The 22,252-nt window shown below is 39.6% G+C and overlaps 1 protein-coding gene across 1 annotated transcript; it reads right to left on the bottom strand.

The window, feature by feature from the left end:
• Window positions 1-4,376: 4,376 nt before the first annotated feature.
• Window positions 4,377-21,686, bottom strand: ppp1caa (protein phosphatase 1, catalytic subunit, alpha isozyme a). The gene is made up of 8 exons (XM_063472382.1): window positions 21,517-21,686; window positions 21,156-21,273; window positions 9,552-9,683; window positions 9,081-9,311; window positions 8,881-8,985; window positions 8,553-8,776; window positions 7,772-7,906; window positions 4,377-7,562 (listed from the first exon to the last, which is right to left on the bottom strand). The coding sequence occupies exons 2-8, from the start codon at window positions 21,208-21,210 to the stop codon at window positions 7,446-7,448; spliced, it is 999 nt and encodes a 332-aa protein (XP_063328452.1). The 5' UTR covers window positions 21,211-21,273; window positions 21,517-21,686; the 3' UTR covers window positions 4,377-7,445.
• Between the last annotated feature and the right edge of the window lie 566 nt (window positions 21,687-22,252).

Raw genomic sequence — 22,252 nt, 5'->3', positions numbered from 1 at the left:
TTAAGGGCCAAGCTTTAGATTGTATTACGTCGTAATAAACACAAATAATAAGCCATTCTATAATTGCAGGACATTTTCTGTCCGACCCACGAAAATTGAGAATAATCCCTGCGCAAAGTACATAATACACACATAATACATTTGTCCTGTAAATTACTCTTGTCCTGGGACAAAATGTAAACCTAGTGGTTGGAAAGGTGATTCCAAAATATTATTTAAAATACAAAATAGCTCATGAGAACCGCCCAAAATAGCATTTTTCTTTTCTTTGCCATAGCCTTCTGATAAGCATGTCTAATAGACTAGTTAAAATAAGATTGATGATTTTGTTGACACGTGTCTCTTGGACATTTTTTTTCACATCAACATATTTTTAAAGAACAGTCATTATGCACTGCTGCTGTGTCTAACAACACACGTGCAACCCTGTTACCTAAATTAGCCTGAAAAAGAAAGAGATAAAACGGTGACATGATATAACAAGGAAGAAGTGACATGATCAAGTCATGTGCTAACAGCATGGAAAGACCAAAGGTCAGTCCTCTTTGACCTAGTTTGTATTTTTCCAGTCTTTTCTTATTAGATTGGTGTGTCAGTCTGGATCTGGTAATCTTTATCTCCCAGGTTGGCCCAAAGCCGCCAAGGTGTCCTGCTTTTGGCAACAGGCGACCTTCAAATGGACCCCTGGATCATCTGAAGTCAATATTTTAGATAAGAATATAACAGATAAGCTTCCATTCACCGACATAGGTTTTGATTGCTGGGTGGGATGGCCATGTAAAGTGTGGGCTCACTTGGTTTTCCCCCAGCAAACTGTGAGCATCACTTACTTTTCTACATTTGTTGAATTTTTGGGTGCCATCCGCATCTAAAGTGGAACAAAAAAAAACTTTAGTTAACATAAAATGGAATATAAAGCCATGAGACCATCAGGCATTATCCTCAAATGGTCTAATTTTATCACTGCTGAGTCAACACACACATAAAGGCTTGGGATAAAAGTCAGAGTATAAACACTCTTACAGCGTTGTCTGACATCAGGCTACAGGCAGAGCATGGTGAGCTGATATTCTCTTTCTTTAATCTTTTTCAGCCATCTGTTGTCCTCTGATGTCCATCCGTTTTCTCTCTGTGGACCCTCCCTTCCTTCACAATACTGCAATATCACAGTGTTGTGATATTGTCACAACTTGTTAACTATAAATTAACTACTAAACTTAAGAAAATAGGATTATATCAGTTATTTTAACACAGCAAGTCTGAAGAGGGGTTCACATGGGTGTGAAGTAATACTATTCTGAACTCCCCTGACAAATGCCATTCATGATATAAGTTAAAACTAATATATAAACTAATAAAAAGTGAATTTGCATGAAAAAAAATCACCCTGGAAAGCAGCTTAGACCATTTAAAACTATATAGAAACAAAACATTGCATGTGGCAACCTTAATTGTTCCATACAAGCTCTTTTAGCTTACTAAAATAAGGAAGTCATGACCACATGTGAACATGAAGTTGGCCAAAGAACATGTCTAACAAAGAGTTTTAAGATGGTGCCTCTAAGCAGCCTGACGTCTTCACTCTGTTCTCCCATACTGCCAATGACTGCTCCAGGCAAACTGCTTTGATATCAATGTGTAGTCATCTTGCTTCTGCCTTTCAAAGTTCATTTAAATAGACCATTTGCAGTCTGAAATACACACATTGGACCAATTTGAGTTAAAAATGTAGCTTCACACAGATTCTGTTTTTTTCGGACATAAAACATTTTAAAATGAGCCGTGCCAGCCATCTCAGCCCCGCTGTTTGAAACACAATCCATCTTTCTGTTCTTCTATTTTCAGACACACTGAATGCAGACACCTCACTGCTCTTTGGATTTTTGCCAGCCACTATTCTGGAGTGCTGAAATTTCTCAGAAATAAATAAGCACCCCCTAAAACTCTATGGACAGGTCTCAACTGGAAAACAATCCAAAGTAGTGTTACTGCATATTTTAAAGGGTGTCAAGCATTCAGGAACCCGGTGACAGCATGCTTTACAAGGAGCAGAAGTGGAAAGCACCAATCGCTCTGTCATCACAAAGGCACAGCTGGAGTATTCCAAGTGGCCGGATGACTTCATTCAACTATCAGAGTGTGTCTCTCAGCTCCTTGGAGGAGGAAACTGTAGCTCTCTTCAGCACTTGAGGAAACCTTAGTAACTGCTCTGTTTGTCTATGAGTTATTTTTTCTCTTTTTGCTAGATTTATTGAGCCCTCGAGCGAGCTGTTACAGTGACTAAAATGACTGAGTCTTGTTTGTAGAGGTTTATGATTTTAAATATTTTATGCAGAAAAATTCGTAATCAAAGCTTCTGTAGCTGTAAATCTTTCTCCTCTGGGTCTTTTGGGCCTGCAAAACATTCCAATTTAGTGAAAAGATGTGGAAAATGAAAATAAAACCTGACAGCTTCCTGTTATCGCTGCTACACAAATGGGCAAGTCCCTGGAAAACAATGAGAAATTGTAGTATTAGACTGACAAACTGATGGAAGGAAGTGTTTTTATGGCCACGAGACATAAAATAATACACTGCAGGGGCCATAAATGCTCCCACTGTTTGTTTATGCTGTCCAAGCTTGTGTTTATTTTGTGTATTTTATTATTAATAAATCTGCACGCAGAGCATACAATGCTGCTGTTTGGTGAAAATGTATGATTCTCTAATAAAAACAAACAAACGAACAAAAAATAAATTCTTGAATTAACAGCAGGTGCCTTTACCTTACAGCCCGGGTCCTCCAAGTGTGGTCTGTGGACTACGCAGCCTCAAGCGTGAGAGAGAAGGTAAGCACTACTTTTCACTCTAACCACAGTTCATGTCATGATGACGCGAACAAAAGCACATCTTCCTCTAATTCAACTCTTCTTTTCTATCCATCGTAACAAAATTGACCTTTCTAGCTCTGAGAAGTACAGCTGATGTCAACAAGTATGACAACTTCCTCACTAGAGAGGCAACTGCACAAAATTTTGACCTCTTATTCTTCTAACCCAAATATTCTGGCAGTTTTTATTGACTGTAGTTTATAAAAGTCAACGCACTTGACTCCCACAAATAAATAAATAAGAACATGCAGCTAAAATAGTAATGTGCAGAGCTGCAGATACATCCCTACTGAAACCAAAGGAATATAACCAGATAGATAAATAACTTAAAAAAGCACTAACAGGGAAACAGGAGTTACAGAAACCCTAAAAATAAACAGCTTTCATTTATGAATATTTATCAAGTGATGGAGTTAGAAAAAAAAATGCATTCAGTTCTGATACATTATTTTTGATATTCATGGGCACAATGCTACGCTGTATACTGCACATCTAAATGTACCTGTCGGTGTCCTAGATTGTCCCACACAAGCATCCTCTTTGCCCCACATTTCGCGAGACATTAGCCTGCATTGAGAAACAAGCCACCTAATATACAGTTTGCATGTATAAAGTGAGTGTGGAAAGAAACATTGAACAGGCATTTGGTTAGAAACCCACAGAGCGCGCGCGCACACATACCTGATATACATATGACTCACTGAGGTAAAATTTGGAGTCAAAACTCTAAAATTTACCTGATGTCTGTGTATTTAATCTTTAAATGGGTGAATTTTTGTCGATTTATGGTTAGAAGGCAGAGCGTTACAGCCTTCCAATCACATCACAATGTGTTTTATTCCTGTTTATTTAATTCAAACTAAACTGTGCAACTACCTACCATCAATATCTCGAATTACATTCATTTTTTTGTGAAATTGAAATATGAACGTGCGTGTCCGATGTCGTCCTGTTAGTGTGGTGAAGGAAAGCATTAACGTGAAACCCGTCAGCCTACATGCAGTCACAGATTGCACTGTGATCAACAAAAAAACAAAAGACACCATTTGTCAGTTTTAGCTTAGGCTTGGTCCTTATTATAGTGATTTCTAAAAATAAGAGGGGGTGTGAATCCAACTGTAATAAAAGAGGAAAGAAGAGGCTGGCAACATGATTTCATTTTACTTTTTTCAAAATCATCCAGTTCACGCCCAGCATGATCACTTGTCAGACTCCTTTTGATTTTGTAAAGCATCTCTCGGTGCCGTCTGAGCCAGCTGAAATCAGATAAATAAGTAAATGCACATCCAGGGGGATAAATGGGCCAACCGTGCCACTGACTCATCCTCCAAATGTTTGACAGACAATACAGGCAGCCCCCGCAAGAGAAATAAAGCAAAACAGCCTTGAGGCAGGAAAGACGTGGAAAAATTACGCTCTCGCTCCCCTCGAACGAAGCTGCTTTTGGTCTTCCTGCAGAAAGCTTTTAGTCACAATCAAAGATGAAAAGAAAACCAGACACAAGTGTATAAATTCCATTTTATTTCTACCTTTAAACAGAGACAAATCGTGGTCGACTTGAAAACAAATGAAATACAAATAAAAATACTATTTATATCCGTTGTTTTGTTATCTTAATCGTAACAATCTAATGATTTTTATTTCTACCCAGCGACAGTGCATGGTGCAAAACATCCCTGATTGATTAAAAAAATCCTACACTAAGAAGCTTTGCAGTATCTGGGGTTAAATTTGTCAGTAAAAATCAAGACAGAGAAAAAGCGATGAAAGCGCAGATTCTTAGAGGTAACAACTGTAAATATAGCGAAGCAATTTAAAAAGTCATAAGCGTTTGTACAGCTATGAAATGGGAGTGAAAGTGGCCTTTATTGGACCATTTTACAGTAGCCACTTATTGTTGTGGAGATAGCCTCAAGCCTTGTATAAACCCTTTGTTATCCTATAATATCACAAATTTCCATACATTTTCAGATATCTTTGTAAATCATATCAGCTTCCCCACCCACCCACCATGCACCATTCACCAGCATGCCAAGCCCGAGCTTCATTTAGCCACTTTGAAATATGAACACAAACTGAAATCACTCACACGTACACATATTCTGCAATAATGGCATTTAAGCTTGGATTTTTCTCAGTACATGAATCATATCATTTTATTTGAATATATTTAAATTTCACTTCCTGAGTTGAAATTACTCAATGTGAATCAGACATGAGCACACGATGAAATCTAATGATGCTCCCCCCCACCAGCCCCAGCCTTTTTCTGCACTATCCGCTACAGTTAGGAGTCCCACTGTCTCTCCCCTGTTAAAAAGCCATCACACACGGCTTTCTAATAGCCACGTGGGTTTGATAGAAATCGCAGTGGGGCTGGGATGACTGTGACTGTTTGTGTACACGAGAACGCGAGGACAGATGAATGAAATCAGACCGACCAATGATGCAACGGGGCAAAAAAAAAAAAAAAAAAGTTTCAGAAAAGGGCAGTAAGACACCCTGAAACACTGCAGGGAGATTTCTCCAGCAGTTTACAACAGCCTGCGCTGAACTATGGCCCGCTTTCACTGGGAACACCCTGTTTGCCACGGAGGGTGTGGGGGTTGGGGGGGGATGGACCAGCTCTAACATTAGGAGGTAATAGAGATGGTTCCCATTAAAAATTCATGAATCTGGAAACTGAATCAAGTCAAGGTGATTACATAAGAGGGGCAGCAGGTGGTACACTTGAATAATACCCAGTAGCATATGTTCAACTCTTGTCTATGACTCTTTTTTTTTTAAATTTTCAGTGAGAAGAAATTCTGAACGTGCTCAAAGCAATGATTGCACTCACAAACAATTAAAGTAATTCCACAATCTGGGCAACATATTTTACAAAAAGTGATCTAAGAAGCGTAGATAATCATCTACCTCGCTGCCACACAGCACTAGCTGCTCAGCCTCACGCTGGATTCACTGAGAGTTCACTGCACATGATTATCTTTAATATAATCTTCATGGGGGGACCCCACCGCCCTTGGATTTATTTATCTTCTCAAATATCAGTGTTAAAACTGGCAAAACACGAGCTAAACTTGCATGCACCCCTCATTCAGTGTGGGTTTTTACATTTAAATAAACCCACTCTTCGTTTCATCATAGAAAACAAAGAGTGAAGTGGTCTCAGCTGGAGCATTTTGAAAGGTTAGAGCGAATGAATCACCATCTCGTCTCCATTTGTTTTTATGTTTTGCTTTTAATCAGTGAAAATGTGGGGGAAAAAAATCTCTCATCTCCTCAGCAGGCATCTTAAGTATTGTGTGCAAAGTTCAACACAGATGCAATGTCAGTGGCGCCTATTTGTGCAACATGTTAACTGCACGCGGTGATGTCATTTACCTTCCTGGTCCTCTCAGCCTTGCAAAAATAATCATTAGCTGCATCAGAAACCAACAATCATTAGAAAAAAATAAACATTTTGGATTTTTTTTTGATAAAAAAAAACAGCAACATCTGGCTCAACCAGATTTGTGTTGTTTATGTTCATGATTTTTCCACTTATGTGTAAATGCCACTTTGTTTCCACTAGGTGTTAAACTAACCCAAACTTACACATCCTAGCTTCTACGCTTTGAAAGTCTCGCTTATAAAACACCTCCTGTCAATTCAAGGTACCACAGAGAGAAAAAAAAAACGAAAAGAAAAGCAGCCATTATGCGTGACAAACATAAAGCAATGGCAAAGTGATCAACATGATGGCATGCCTCAAATAAATGGTTATTTTTTATTCAACTTCAGTGAACTAAAAACGAGAAAAAGAAAAAGTAAAACCACGTTGGTTTCATTTATCTACAGAGAAAAGAAGAAAAAAAAACCAAAAAAAACTATTTCACATCCATGACTGAAATCATTGGTTTTCAAAAATGGAAGAGGAAAGAAAAAAAATATATATATTATTGTGAATCCATTTCATTCAAGGACTCACCTGCACATATATCCACCCGTGCACCCAGTGTGTGGTATGTGCCGTTACCGTATGACCGTGCAACTTGATCCCCAAAAACCCAGCACCCCCCCCCCTCCCATCACATCACACAGAGATACACGGACCTCAGAGACAGGATGTACAAAAGCTTGTGTTTAACATTAAACAGTGCAGGCCTTACCGTAAACAGCTAAGCCCCCCCCCCCCTTTTCACTCCTCCTCTGCAAGGTTTGAGCTTATATGAAGGATGGGCAGAGCCCACCTCTACAAAATGACAGGAAAACCAAACGCAGGGCACAGGAGGAGGCAGAAAACATACGTACAGAATACAGCAGCTCCCTCTGCATCATTCACACTTGTTTCTTTTTTTTTTTTTAAACACACTCATTCACGCAAAATTCAACCAGTCAACCGAACGAACAGTTAAAAATAGTTTTAGAGAAAAAACATGATTGAACCCTGGACAGTTGGTTTCTTTGTTGCCGTTTGGTGACAAGGGAGACAAAGGTTTGGGAGGTAGAGGAGGAGAAATAAAACAACAACTAAAAAAAGAAGCATTGGGCAAACAGGGGGTGGCAGGTTGTGGGAAGTGGACCCAGTGGGTGTTATTTCTTGGCCTTGGTGGCCTTGGCTGAATTTCGCGGAGGGGTGACCGGCCTCCCTGATCCCATTCCTCCCCCAGCACCATAAGGATATAATTTCTTATCTGCTGGCTTCAGAATCTGTGAGATGGACAAAGAAGTAATCAATTAGATCGACAGACACACACAATGAACTCTAATTTTACAGGTTTAAAAAAAAAAATTACAATTAAAATTCTACCATCACTACATGAATCAATATGCGAGCCATATATTGTATCATTTTAGTCTGACGCTACTAAACAAAACAAATTTGTTTCCCGAAAAGTTATTAGTTCTGTTCTCCACACCTGGAAGGAGCACATGAGCGTCTCATCCACACTCATCATGGCACCAGCGTTGTCAAACTCTCCACAGTAGTTGGGAGCGGAGAATAGAGTGACGAGCTGCCTCTTTGCAAAAAACTCGTAACCATCTTCAACCACCTGAAGACCAAAAGGAAACCATCAATGTTACATATTTAAAAAAAAAATTGAAACAAAAAATAGAGGCTAGTGCCATTTAAGAATCAGATCTATAGTTTAATGTTATGTCACTCAGGCATTGTTAAAAAATAGAATATATCATACCTACACTGAAACACCCTCACAGTTTGCTTTATAAGTATTTCCACCAGTGTTTGTTTGGTCTGGGGTTTATTTTTTTGTTTTGTGTTTTTTAGATGTTTTTGCTACAGCTGTGAAGTTAGCTAATGCATCTTCATAATCTACAGTTCAATGATATAAAGTTCACGTCCCGTTTTCTGAAAACATTTGAAAATACTAATTAAATTATTTATCATAGTTTTGCTTGGTGGTGTGGTATTTTTCCCTCCTCGTATTTCTTAAATATGGTAAGAAAAACACTAAAAATGCCTCTGATTACATTGCAGTCCTATTAAAACACAGCCACACAATGCATCTTGATTAATAAGAATTAAGGGAACACCTCTTCAGAGTCAATGAGTCTGAAATGCACTCTCTGGGAAAGGCTTGTGGTTGGAGTGTGTTGTTGAATTGTAGTGAATTTATTCCAAGTTTCCTTCTATACAAAGATGAATTTAGACACAGTGACTAAACTAGTAAACATTACCTGATGCGCCCTGCATATTAGGTCCATGTCATGTTTGTGCAAAAATTTGGCCACCACATCTGCACCGAATGTGAAGGAGACTCCACGGTCATTTTCACCCCAGCCGAGCACATCTTTGTCTGGGTCGGCCCACAGCAGGTCACACAACAAACCCTGGTCAGGCACGTCTGTGGGTCGCATAACTCTGCGGATCTGCTCCATCGACTGGAGATCAGGAGAGAGGCCTGAGAGAGGAAACATTTTTGAAAAATAAATAAATACATGCCAACATTTGCTTCTTGGATCAAATGGTTTAGGCTTCGTAAAGTCACGTATTAACAAGGCCCACCTCCATGACAGCAGAAGATTTTCTCATCTACAATGGCAGCCACAGGTAAACAATTGAAGCAGTCTGTGAAGGTCTTCCACAATTTAATGTTATACCGTCGCTTACCTACCCAAAAAGAAAAAAAAAAAAAAAAAATTAATGCACGATTTAAAGTTGCAAATTTGCCTTGGTTTCCTTTTAGAAGCCTCTTTTGTACTTACACTCATCATAAAAGCCATAGATTCGATTAATAGAGGCGCATTCATGGTTGCCACGCAGCAGGAAAAAGTTCTCTGGGTATTTAATCTTATAGGCTAGAAGCAGGCAGATGGTCTCCAGTGACTGCTTTCCTCTGTCGACGTAGTCACCCAGGAACAGGTAGTTGCTTTCTGGGGGGAACCCTCCATATTCAAAGAGCCGGAGCAGATCATAGTACTGACCATGGACATCGCCTGCAGGGGGCAGCAGAGATGTGCAATTTAAAAACAACATGCTTTCACTGCTTCTGCCAGAACAGCCCACGCTTATCAGCTGATAAAAGCGTTAATTACAGACAAGCAAACCAGGAGAAAACCCTCTCATAATGACCGTCTTCTCCTGCGCCAGAGTGCGCCTGCAGTACATCCTCTGAGACCCACATCATCTCTTTGTCCCGTGAAACTCACCAATCCCTTTGGTTAATTAAAACTCACCACAGATTTTCAGGGGAGCCTCCAGTTCAAGCAGGATCGGCTGGCTCAGGAAGATTTCACGAGATTTGAGGCAGAGGCCACGGATCTCATTCTCGGTCAGCTGGACGTTCTTCCCTGGCCGAGATCCTTTAACTAAAGAGGGGGTAAAAAACACAAAACAAACAAACAAAAAACCACACAGGGATGAGAAATTTAAGAGATTCAGCAACACCACAAAGAGAAGAGATCTGTAAATAAGACTGAATGAAGACTGACGTAAAACAATGAAAACGTGATCCTCAGATTTTGAACCAGACCACCAGATTGGAAAATTAACACCTCCCACCAACCAACTGCTGACAAATTCTGTTAGCAGACCAGTCCAACAGACACTTTAGCAGGTAGACACATCATTTGGAGGTAATAATGCACTACAGATTTTGGAAATAACACGGTACTAACACAAGACACACTTTTAAATGCTTACCAAAACATAACACCACAACATGAGCTTGTGAAGTATGCAACGAGAGGCAGCGTCTGAGAAAACCTGATCAGTGGAAAATTGCTCGATATGCACAGCCTCGAAAAGCATGTCTTTCTGCTTAGGCTGCAGTTTAAACCAAAGCTAGAGGACGTGAAACCCACTTCCCCTTCTCGCTAATGTGGCTGCAGCAAAGAGATAGCAAACACTTCATTAGGACTGTAAATATGCACAGTGAAGAAGCAACGATTGGTTTTACAGCCAGTAGCGTGCCAATGTCTCCAATTTAAAAAAAAGCAAAAACAAAAAAAAAAAAAGCAACGACATAGGCTGTATCATAAACATAATCAAGGCCCCTCTACCAGTTTAAAACACACACACACACACACACACACACACACACACACACACACACACACACACACAGTAATAAAAAATAAAATATAAATCAGATGCATCTTAACAAAAAGTATGAAACAAAACAACAACAACAACAACAACAACAATGTATTATATTCCAGGTTTAAAAGAACAACTATAAACTATCCAGCCATGTGTTAATCCCTGAAACTGTGCTACATGGTTTTCTTTACAAACAAATGACTGCAGTGAACTTTGGACTAATTTTAAGACAAAACAAGGAATTTGAAGACGTGACTATGGTTTGTGGCTTTAACAATTACTGCTCAGAGCTTCCACCAGTGCATGACAAGCCTGGTCTGTGATGACCTTCCACATCAGTGTGTTTTACGTTTTTAATATACGAGTAGACACATTGCTTCATGTTGCAGCCTGTAGCAAAGTTAAACTGAAAAATGTGCCAAATTTAACTATGGTGGAAAACGAAACAAGCTGCTCATCTGCACACACCTTTTAAAACTTGTTCTTTATTCTTTAGCTTTGTCATAACATAAAGCAAACTTCCAGTGGATGGGAGGAGCCCACAAGACAGCTTTTCTTCACCTTTAATCTCACTAAACAGGCAAAATGATTTTGTGCTCTTGCTTCTTTCCCCACAAATGTTTCCAAGAAAACATTTTCTTTCACGCCACCCGTGTTCAACGTCTAAGTGGCACCACTGTCTTTGCTGCTTACTGTATCAAAGAGGATTAGCTAGCTTAACCATAAACTATGACATCTCTGATGCTTTTTTCAACTTCAACCTTGTTGTGTGGAAAAAAAAATTGTAATAATTGTGCTTAATTTTGCACTTTTTATTAAACCCTAATCTGTTCTTAGCAGAAAATGTGTGAAATGCTTGCACTGTGGGGTCCTGCAGCAGTCACCTTCCTGCTGCATTTTCCACACCACTATGAAATGCTCTGTTCAGCACATAAAAACATGTTACCGAGAGCAAGAAGAGGAAGAAAAAAACAACAACAAAACATTGATATTAATTAGTGAGTGTTGCTTTAACCGGTTTACTTCACAGACAAACTCATAAGTAGTAGTGGTCGGTGAAAACTGTCAGTGGTCCAAACAGGCCAGCAGGTGACTTAACTTGCCCCACCAACTTTGTTTAAACTGTCCTCAGCCTATCAGGTCATGGTCAGGTTATGTCAAACACTGCACACTTGGCTTCCTGATCCGTACGGGTAACCGGATTTGTTTTACAAGGTACCCTTAAAGCTGAATTAAGGCATAGGGGTAACTTTTATGGCCAACAAAGTGAGCCACAATTAAAGCGGTAATGACAACATCTACACTCAGCCTGTGGTGTCAAACTGGTAACAAGCCAGTAAAAGACATCTGTAATTATGCCATTAGGTTAGCATGTTGTTCTAGATAGTAAGAGATGATAGATATGCATGATAACAAATGGATCAAATTGTTGAGCATCTGCAAATTTAATACTTACAGCAATCTTGTGAGAAAAAAAGGCTTTTGAAGACCTAATTTTTAACTTTTATCTTCCAGGTAAGACTTTAATGACTAGCAGGAATCCTGATTATATGTAAACCGGCTCAAAACAAGTCCATGGGATATGAAAATGTTCAGGAACAATTAGTAAGCATATAATTAAGACAAAGAATCTGTGCTAACAGTTTTCCTGTTATTTTTGCCCATGTGATAAACAAAAAGCGTGAGTAATTATGACCAAAAATTTTTCATTTTTTGACCATCCTGGTTAGCGTCTTTTTTTAAAAATTCTTTAAAACAAAAAACTCAGTTCCTGTCATAGAGAGCCTTTGCTGATGGTATGTTAAGAATTCAGCAGGTTTGTCTAGTGTATGCTCAGCCATGTGTTTTCACACTTACCACACAGTCATGATAAAGACTTGAACAAGTCCAACTAATTTTCCTGACAAACTGTCGGAGCCACATCACATAAAATAGTCGCCGACACAGCTTTAATGCTAGAAAAGGTAGGAGTGTGATGTAAATGACAGCCACAGGAAGAGGAAAAAAAAGTATCTGGGAGTCTCACAGGCAGTGTGAAATGATTCAGACCAAAATATTTGTCCACTGACACGCCAGCTGCAGGGTGTGGATGTGATGCCATGTTAATCTGCAATTCAGTCCACTGCACACTTACACAAGACTGCTTGCGATGGAGTTTGGAATCAGGTTTGTTTGTATCGGCGACAGAATCAATCACACCCCCGCTCGTACATGTGCTGCTTGATGCCAAAGCAGCTCCTGACACAAACTGTATAAGCATTCTAATGAGGAGTCTCATTCCCACCCAGTACATTTCTACACAGGCTAATGAACAGAGTAATATACTTTATGGAAACAACTACCTCCAACAATCTGAGTGACAATTATATTCAAGCTGCAGGTAAACAGAGCTCTCTCTAATGGTACTGATTTAATGGCTGTCAGGTGTACAACGGCTCAGAGATAAACACTTCCCTTTTACATACCAAAAAGAGCAAACCAATGCAGGGCAGCCCTTTTCAAACTGGATTTCTCTGACAATATTAAACATTTAAGATGGCTATACCTGCTGCTGGTGAACCTCAAAACAAGCTCAGCCAAAACTGTGTAATTATATTTAAACTGTTCCTTGTAGCGCTGCAACGATTCATCGAGTATTTCGAATAATTCGATTATAAAAAATTCCTGATACAAATTCTTTGCTTCGAGGCTTCGTTTAACACACGGCTCTGTAGTGCGCTGACGTGTCAAATGATGTAAATGTGAGCATTACACCCACATTTGCGAGTGAAAACGGACCTGCAATACAAACGTCTCTAAGGGCAACGATTGAATACAGAGTCAAACAGTCCCTAGTATTTAAAAAAAACCAAAAAAAAAAACCACACACACAAATAAACCCCAAACAAAACAAAAAACCACTGCCAACGTCATCACTGTTGTGTTATGTTATCAGAGTTTTAACACTGCGCCAGAGTCTGTTTACACACGGTGAAGAGCAAAGAGGCGGAGCCATTACCGAGACAGTGAGCTCAGGCTGAGTGAGGGGAAAAAAAAAACAAACAAAACAAACAAACCCAAAAACGTGTATCTAGTGTCCAAAACAGGAGCGCTGTTCCTGTGATCACCTTTAAAACCTTTGCCGGGAAAAAAGCTAGCAGGAGTCCTTCATCAAACCACCCAATCAACAAACTCCAACGTGAAGAAGAGTAAACTTTATATCTGCTCACTCCACCGCCATTTGTTTTACACCGTGAAGAATCTGCAGCAAGCCTCCAGAAGTTGTATTAAAATATGTGGATGAACTGTTAACTTAGTCTGATACCCGGGCGCCAGTTTAGCTCAGTGCATTGAGCAGGCGATCACGTGCCGTACGGCTGAGAGCAGCCAGCCCTGGTTTGACCCGCGGCCCCTTGCCGCATGTCTTCCCCAGTCTCTCTCTCCCTCTGCTTCCCTGTCATTTCTTCACTGTATCTGTCAATTACAAAAAAAAGAAGAAGCTGTAAGCTGGTTTATTTTTTTAAAAAAAAATTTAATTTCAATATGGCATGTAGATACAATCAAAGGTTTTAGCTCAAGTATCTCTGGGTCTTGTTCACTAGTGAGGGGGTGAAGGGAGCGGGAGATTGACAGACCAAATGGTGCTGCAGCTGCAGTGATGCAGATGCTACCAGTCCACATGGTAAAAAGAGAGCTAAGCGTAAAAATGAAGTTCTCAATTTACCGGTCGACCTACATCCCTACCCTCACACTATGGTCACGAGCTTTTTGTAGTGAACAAAAAAAAGAAAAAAGAAAAAAGAGAGATCATCAAGGCTAATCAAAAACAAGACCTTCCACGACAGGTAAATTAGCAGAATGACCACAAACAACATGATGACCTTCTGTTGAGTAAGGTAACAAAGATCAGTTGCGCATTTGTGTATAATTACATCACCCCAAATGGCCATTTCGTGCCAGGAAAAACCCTGATTTCATGTCCTAACCATTAAGCAATTCGTCAAAAACCCACTTCAAACGTGCCCCATGTCAGTCAATTTAACTTCACAAAGCCACATTTAAATGAAATGCCATTCTAATGACACCAGAGCAGTGCTGATGATTTGATCTCCGTATTAAAAATGTTGTTTCATTAAACTTGGAAAATACCCTTGTGGTTAAAGTGCATTTCTCTGCCATGGTAACATGGCAGATGCCATTAGTAAGACCAAACATTTAAGAAGTACTGACTAGTGAATCTGAAGCAGCTGAGCTGTAACAGTAAAGTTGTCAAACACTTTTTGCAGGCTCATTCATGAGCAAATTTATTACAGCTGAAAACTGAGCAGTTTTTATACATGAGCAGGAATATCAGGTCAGGAATTGAAGGACATACTCAGGTCTTAACAATTTGCTACATTACAGGGAAAAAACCAAAAAAACCAAAAAAAACACTACTCTAGACAGGTACGTGTTTATATGATGTGTGGTGATAGAGAGAGAGAGAGAGATCAATATATATCGAGATATCAATCTGTCAATCCTTTCCGTGTCCGGGCCGGGCGAGGTTTCCCGTGTTGACTCAAATTAAGCCGCAGGCTCCACTCCTGGTGGTGCCCTTCTGTCAATTCCTTTAAGTTTCAGCTTTGCAACCATACTCCCCGCCCTTCAGACTGAATACCAAACTTCGTTTCATTGTTTGAGTGACACACTTTTCAACAGCAGTAAAACTGAATCTAATCTAGTAACAAACCTTTAAAAATAATCCTGTTATCCACGAAGCAACACACAGAAGATGAAGATCAGAGCAAGCAGCCATGTTATGCCCTTATGATCACTGTCATATTTAAAGCGGAGGAAGGCAAATATTTATTAATACAGCTGATTATTACTACAGCTCTCGCTTACTCATCATGCTAATAACATGGCTTGTATTCTGCCAGTGTAGGTGTTCTTTTTTCTTGTTTTGATAACACAGGAAATGTGTAGACGCAGTCCTTTTGAAAACTTCTCTACTTTTTGCTTTTCAATAAAAGTAGCTGTTGTTAATCGTTTATCAGGTCCAACAATAACTTGTGATCCCAAAGCGATGCAGACACCACCGCACATTGACCAACATAAACCAACCCACTACAGTACCACATTAACTACACTTAAAGAATTCATAAATCCTTTATGGGCTTTGAATAAGCCTCCAAAGATATGCCACTACTTGTGTGTTGCTACACACAGTATGAGACATAATTAAAGGCCATCTCACATCAAAACTAATCCAGGTTTTAACAGTGGCTGCGGAGCACTTTTAAAAGGGATGGAGAGAGTAGAAATCAGCAGAATGACAGAGAATAATGGCAGTGTCCTGAAGTGACAACTAAAAATAGTGAAAGTAGATATAAATACTGCAGTGCTGCTTCCCACTTTAAACCTGGATTACAGAAGGCTAAGCACTGCCAGAGCTTACTCCAAAGTTAGCCACACAAGCCAGTGGGCAACAGTAAGCTTATCATGAGGGGGTGCAGACAAAAGGCTTTCCAGTACACTGGTCAGGCAGCGGAAAACAAAGAGATGGAGCACAGCAGAAAAGCTGAGGGGATGTCAGGGGTGCTGGAATCAACAGTTGAATCGCCCCAGCGCTGCCTCACTCAATGCCGGCTGTTCTGGCCTAGCTTACGTGATGCCACACTTGCCACGCATGCTATTAGAAGCACAAGCTAAGAGTTCAGTTAGCTCTAGACCTACACAAGTAATCCAATTGAAACTACTTGCTACCCAAACACATTTAATTGGTTTGGTCTTGAAACATAGCCAGCATGGAGCAGGGATACCTCGTTGTCCACATGGGAGACTGAACTAGCATGAGGATAATTTATCAACCTTTTGATGTAGTGCCTGCAGTGGGAGTCTGCCGCCTTTAACAGAACACTGAGAATACAAATATCAGCTTACGAGTGGTTATCCTCACCAATAAAACCACAAATGTGGATAAAAAAGGTCACGGTAGTTACATAAGTGGATATAAATACAGCCATTATCAGGCGTGTTTGCCTTCTCCTCTGTTTGGCAGACAGTCTTATCACAGCCCAAGTACAACAATCTATGTACAAAACACTCCAGCAGCAGCAGCCAGCATGGCACACAAAGGCACACTCTCTCTGGGAGGTACTTTGACTGCACATGCATATTTGTACATAATCCCAATCACCTCCACCAGCTCAGCTTAGGCTGATCATGCAGGGCCTATATTTAAAGAAGGTAAACAAACTGAGGGCTAAGGTCAAATTTATTAACAGCAGTGATCCTGGGATAAAACTCTATCCCAAATGTTATTTCTCTATTTACTGGTCAAAAGAACTTTTTTTTTTTTTTTGCATCTTTTGGAAAGCTGCAGTGGTAGAGAGAGACAGAAGGCAGTGGTGGAGAGTGAAGGTTTGACCTGCTGGGAATCAAACTGGAGACTGACTACTGACGTCATTTATACCCCTGTGGTAAGGCCTCCAACCACTCAGCTATCAGGTGGCCCCTAAAGGCATAATTTCAATGAATCACACTGTGTGGGAGAGCTTTACCTCATCCATAAAGCACCCTGAAGTAATTTTGTGATTTGTCATGCTAGGTTATATCAGAGGTCAATAACTTTTCTATGTGCATGGAGCCACAAAACACATTTGGGTCTTAAAATAAAAGCAGCAAAGCCTATTTTTATATACATATATGAAGTAGCCTTTACTACACAAATGAAAATCTAAACAACACTTCTAATGTTGCTCCAGTGACAAAATAACAAAAAGATTTTTCCATTTCAGCAGTTTCACATGGGAAAATTCATAATTGCTGTGCCCAGTGCACTGACATGCAAGGACAACTACAGGAGGTCACAGCCTAGTTTCTTCTAACCGCAGTTTGAACTGTACCGCTGGGTCTGAGTACATTTATTCTTCTGTTTGATGTCCTCTGGCCTCCTATTACACAACCGCAGCGCGGATGTGAAGATAAAACAGTCCTGTTTATTTCGCACACACTTAAAGCCACAACAAATTTGTCAGTGAGCAGTCAGATTTAAAGCAAGCATTTCCAGGACAGTTAGCATGTAGAGCAAACACAGAATATTGCTTGCTTCATATCTGCTTCAGGAATGTCTCGGGATTTTTGTGACGCAATTGCAATGAATTTGTTTACAACAACTACATATTTTACAGTAACAACATAGCTTCAATAAATTTTAATACTAATGCAATTCTTGTTTTAAGAAACAAAGAAGTGACGTAAGCAGTTTGTACTGTGCTTAAAAGCAGCAGTGGGGCAAATGCAGCAAGGAGTCCCAAACAGTACTGACCTTTTATGGTAATAACACTGAAACAGTTTGTTAAAATATTGTTAAACACTTAGGACTCTGGCAGGATGCTACACTCACTTTTAAAACCCAAGTGGAAGACAAAACTTTTCTTTTTTATTATAAACACATTTTTCTTTATGGAGCTGTAGTTTCACTTTATAGGTACTATCCAAAACTTTGCCCCTGTTTGATTATGGTGATACTGTTTACACTGATGCCCTTGAGTCTATCACAGAACACTGTTTATCAGCAGCGATGGTATCTCACTCACCACTGCAAAAGAATGCGGCACTGTCTTGTGTATGGTTGTTTGTTTGTTTTTTTTGTTGTTGTTTTTTTTAGAGACTGTCAGATGCTAATCAACACTAAAAATTACTTTTGGATTAACATACTCATTTGCAGGAGCATTGATACCACAGTGCCATCTTTAGCTCCTCCAGTTCAAGTCAAGTGGCTTCAATGTCATTTCAACCATTTGCAGTGGAACACTACACAGTGAAGCGAGACAACGTTTCTCCAAGACCATGCTGCTACATATAACAGACAATCAACAAAGGACTACATAAAGCGCAAGTGTGCAAAAATTGCACAAAAAAAACCCCAACCCCAAAACAGAGACAGTGCAACACCAGACAGTGCAACACCAGACAGTGCAACACCAGACAGTGCAGACACACAACACACGCAGAAGTGCAACAATGACAGTAAGTTGTGCAAAAGACTGAGCATTGTGAAAAAAGTAACTTGATGTACGATAGTGTGCGTGTGATTGTGCAGATTAGTCCTTGAGGCAGTGACGTGTATGAACGTGTGTGTGTGTGTGTGTGTGTGTGTGTGTCAGTCCAGTCACTGAGCGTTCAGGAGTCGTGGGGGAAGAAACTGTTTCGCAGTCTGGCAGTGAGGACCCGAATGCTCCGTTACCTCCTGCCAGAAGGCAGCAGGGTGAAGAGGGGCGCACACACAGCCCCTCCCCTCACTAGCAGCTGAACAGTACTTGATGTTTAAAACACTGAAAAATTTCAAGAGGTCAGTTTTGTTTCCATTATCAAACAGTCATTAATGTTAATCTGGCTAGTGCATACATTAATATTAGCCGGTATTCAATGGACACAAACCCAGAATCGAGGGGTCCACAAGCTAGTGTACTCCAAGTGCCATTCCCAAGCCTAAAAAAATAGGAGAGTTGCATCGGGAAGGGAATCAAACATAAAATCTGTGCTAAATAGCCACATTAGCATCATGTTAGGTTATCATTAAGGCGGTGGCTAGCTAGTGTAGCTAATAACAAAATTATAATGTTAATGTGAAACCAGTCAGCAAAAGTTATCAGTCCAGCCCATATATAACATAAACAATGTTAATTTAACAGGATGATATTACTGTATGTGTCTGAACATGTTGTGTTCTCTTAAATTTGCAGACTGAAACAGAGCAAAGAAACTGTCAGCCTACCTTACCCGCTATATTTGTTCAGCAACAGAAATATGGTGTTAAGTCCTTGCACGTACAGCGCTACCTCAGACAACCTAAATTATAGTTTTTGTTGTTTTGTTTTTTAAATTCCCAATCTTGAAATATTTGCCATACACGCTCACCCTACAGTTATCTCACTGTCTGTTTGTTTGTTTTGGCTGTCTGTATGGTTCGAACTTCATGGTATCAAAAACAGTATTAAGCATTTTATTGAGTATTACAGTTTTCCAGGCATTTATAATCTGTATTTTTATATAAATTATATTTATAATTTTTCTAAGTATCATAACATCCCTAATATATTTTACAAGGCTTCTAAAAAAAACTGCACTTCTAAATAAGGCCTAGTTATTGCCACTGCAGACTCTAACATTAAATGCATCTTTCATGGTATGTTTATACCAAATGCGAATCTATGTTTTACCACTGCATAATTACATACAAAGACCATGTAAATGAATATAAAACAAGGCAAATCCTGATTCCAGGAAATTATAAACACCTGTGAAAATTCAGTTTACATTGAAATGGAGGACAGACTTATTGATGCCATTTGAGGGCAGCTGAAACTGTGTTTCAACACCACTTTTAGATTAAAAAACAAAAAACAAGAGACACAGGTCTTCATGTTACCTTGAAAATATGTTGTCGTTGCTGTAACTTGATTCAAGTTATTGGTTGCCCTTTTCCTCACATGTGATCTAAGGCAAAAGTTTAAATACTTAGCCTACAAACAATATGAAGGCACATTCTTCATATTCATATTTGTGTATCTGCAGATTGTCTTGCACATACCTTTCGTGACCTGAGAACATCTAGTCTTTGTAGTATGCACCTGTCTGCTCCTAAAGTGCATGTCTTTTGTACAGAGGCATCCTAACCTGTTTAAATAACCATTACATGGAGTATGTCCCAATCAGAGCATTTTTGTTTGTACAGCTCATTAACAAGTCTCTCAGGGAAGCAGACTACAAACACACTCCAGAAATGCAGTTGCAAAAAAGCAAAAACCCAGACAGTCCAGCCAAGCCAGCGAGAAGCAAGGTTATTATAGTCAATTAGAACTAAAATCAAAAGTAAAACCAGTTGTAAAGGAACATTTTTTTCATTTTTTAGTCGTTGACAATTTGATCAAATTGGTTATCACAACCTTTGGTTCACGTATTTATTAGAGTGTGAGCCAGATACCTTTTAATTTTGACATCCATTCTGAACTTCTGAAAATATCCATGACAAATAACCTCCACAGTAAAATAAATAAATAAAATAAATAAGCTAAAAGACACTAAAACCAAACATTTTTGAAACAAAAAACCTGAACGACAATGAGAAAACTCCATCTGGAAACTAACTGAAACCAATTAACCAAAATCTGAATTTCGTTCTGAATAACTCAATAACTCTAGTGGGGAAGGGGCTGACTGCAAAACTACTCTTACTCAAAGAGAATTAACACGTAAAATGGAAATAGTCCACTACGGCTACCGAGTCTGAGCATTTCCCCTGCATAAACTCAGAAGAAGAAAAAAAAAACAAAAAAAACAAACAGGTAAAAGCACAATATCCCTACGCAAATAGCGCATCAGAATACGTAATTTGCATAAATAGGCGAGTAATGCTCATCTTTTTCAATTCTACATCACTCTATAACGTCACGCGTTTCCCCTTCTTTTGTAGAAAGCACAACAGCAAATCATCTAAATTCTAAAAAAATACAAAAAACAAAAAAACCCAGCACCCCCAATCTTTACGGTTTGCTAAACAATCTATAAAGAGCACTGTTGTTTTGGTTTCAACCGCTGATCCAAAACCAGCCACCGAGCCTGAGAGTAGAGCGATCTTAAGTAGGCTACTACAACACACTGTGGCCGCTTTTAACTGCAGCTGACCTACATGATGTACACAATTCACTGCCACCAAGACATGCCCTAATATAACAAACACTTGGCTGTGACGCGGATTTGATCCTCCTTACCTTCCAAGAGACGCTGAATTATAGAGTCGATGTTTAATTTGTCCGGCTCCGCCATTTTCTTTATTTTCTGACGTTCTCGGGCTCAAGACGATGGTTTTCTGTGTCTCACCTTAGATTTCTGTGAGGGACAGACGGGGAATGGACACTGAGAGTTACTCAAATTATAATGTCGTAATTCACTGAATGAGTCACACTTGCTAGTCGAGCAATGTCAAAAAACAGTCAATGAGCTTAACCGAGCTTCTGCTAGCTAGGTAGCTATTAGCTAAGTATCATAAACTAGCAGCAGCAAAACTGAACCTTGGCTAGTGAGCAAACGTTAGCTAAATAATCAAACCTAGAAAGAGATAACATGTCAAACCTTGTGTCCGGTTTAATATTAATCCTCCTGTGTTGAAATCTGTGTAAATATTTATCCCCTGAGTTCGATCTTGGCCCTTTTCCCCTCGGTTTGTCCGGGTCGCCCCACTCTTCCCCCAGGAACTTTAAAAGAGGGCCGTTTCTAGCGAAGCGTCTACGGTAACACAGGAGGGTGAATCAAACCGAGGTCTTCACACGTTTCTCAAAAAGCGATTGGTCAATCGCAGAGCTCAGCTCCCCAATATTCGCATCTGATTGGATACACACTGGGTCCGTCTTATTCTTAGGCACCGCCTACAGGAGTTTACAATGGCATCAATGAAGATTTAAATTAAAGCTCAAAGCGCGCCACCCAGTGTGTCGACGTGGAACTGCACTTTAAACCCTAAAACCACACTTTGATCAGAGCAGTACCCGCCAACGTTTTACAATTAACAAAAACTTAAAAGTAAAAGAGAAAAGACAATATAGTTGACTCAAATAAAAGTATAAATTAGCAGCACGCAATACGGTTTTATAATAAAGTAAACTAAAACTAAGTGGGAAATGCATCTTAGTTAATTGAAGTTGAGGCTTTTAATAGAAGCAAAAACTATCTGACACACACAAGTGTGTGTTTAATAAACTAAATAAAACGATAAAAAGGTCTGTCAATGTGGTGAAATGCGCACGAATAATACAAAGGGCTTTTGTGCATCTTTTCATTAGTACTGTCAGTCATCTGTTACAGGCAGCTG

This window comes from Pelmatolapia mariae, linkage group LG4 (assembly GCF_036321145.2).
Source record: "Pelmatolapia mariae isolate MD_Pm_ZW linkage group LG4, Pm_UMD_F_2, whole genome shotgun sequence".
NCBI classification, from domain to species: Eukaryota; Metazoa; Chordata; class Actinopteri; order Cichliformes; family Cichlidae; genus Pelmatolapia; species Pelmatolapia mariae.
This window is presented reverse-complemented; position numbering and strand designations above follow the sequence as displayed.

Excerpts from the sequence above, each read along its gene's own strand:
- ppp1caa (XM_063472382.1), bottom strand. The coding sequence starts at position 21,210 with ATGGCGGAGCCGGACAAATTAAACATCGACTCTATAATTCAGCGTCTC. Across the intron at positions 9,684-21,155 it reads AATTCAGCGTCTCTTGGAAG|TTAAAGGATCTCGGCCAGGG; the intron begins GTAAGGAGGATC and ends CCCCCTCTTTAG. Across the intron at positions 8,986-9,080 it reads CTATGGCTTTTATGATGAGT|GTAAGCGACGGTATAACATT; the intron begins GTAAGTACAAAA and ends CTTTTTGGGTAG.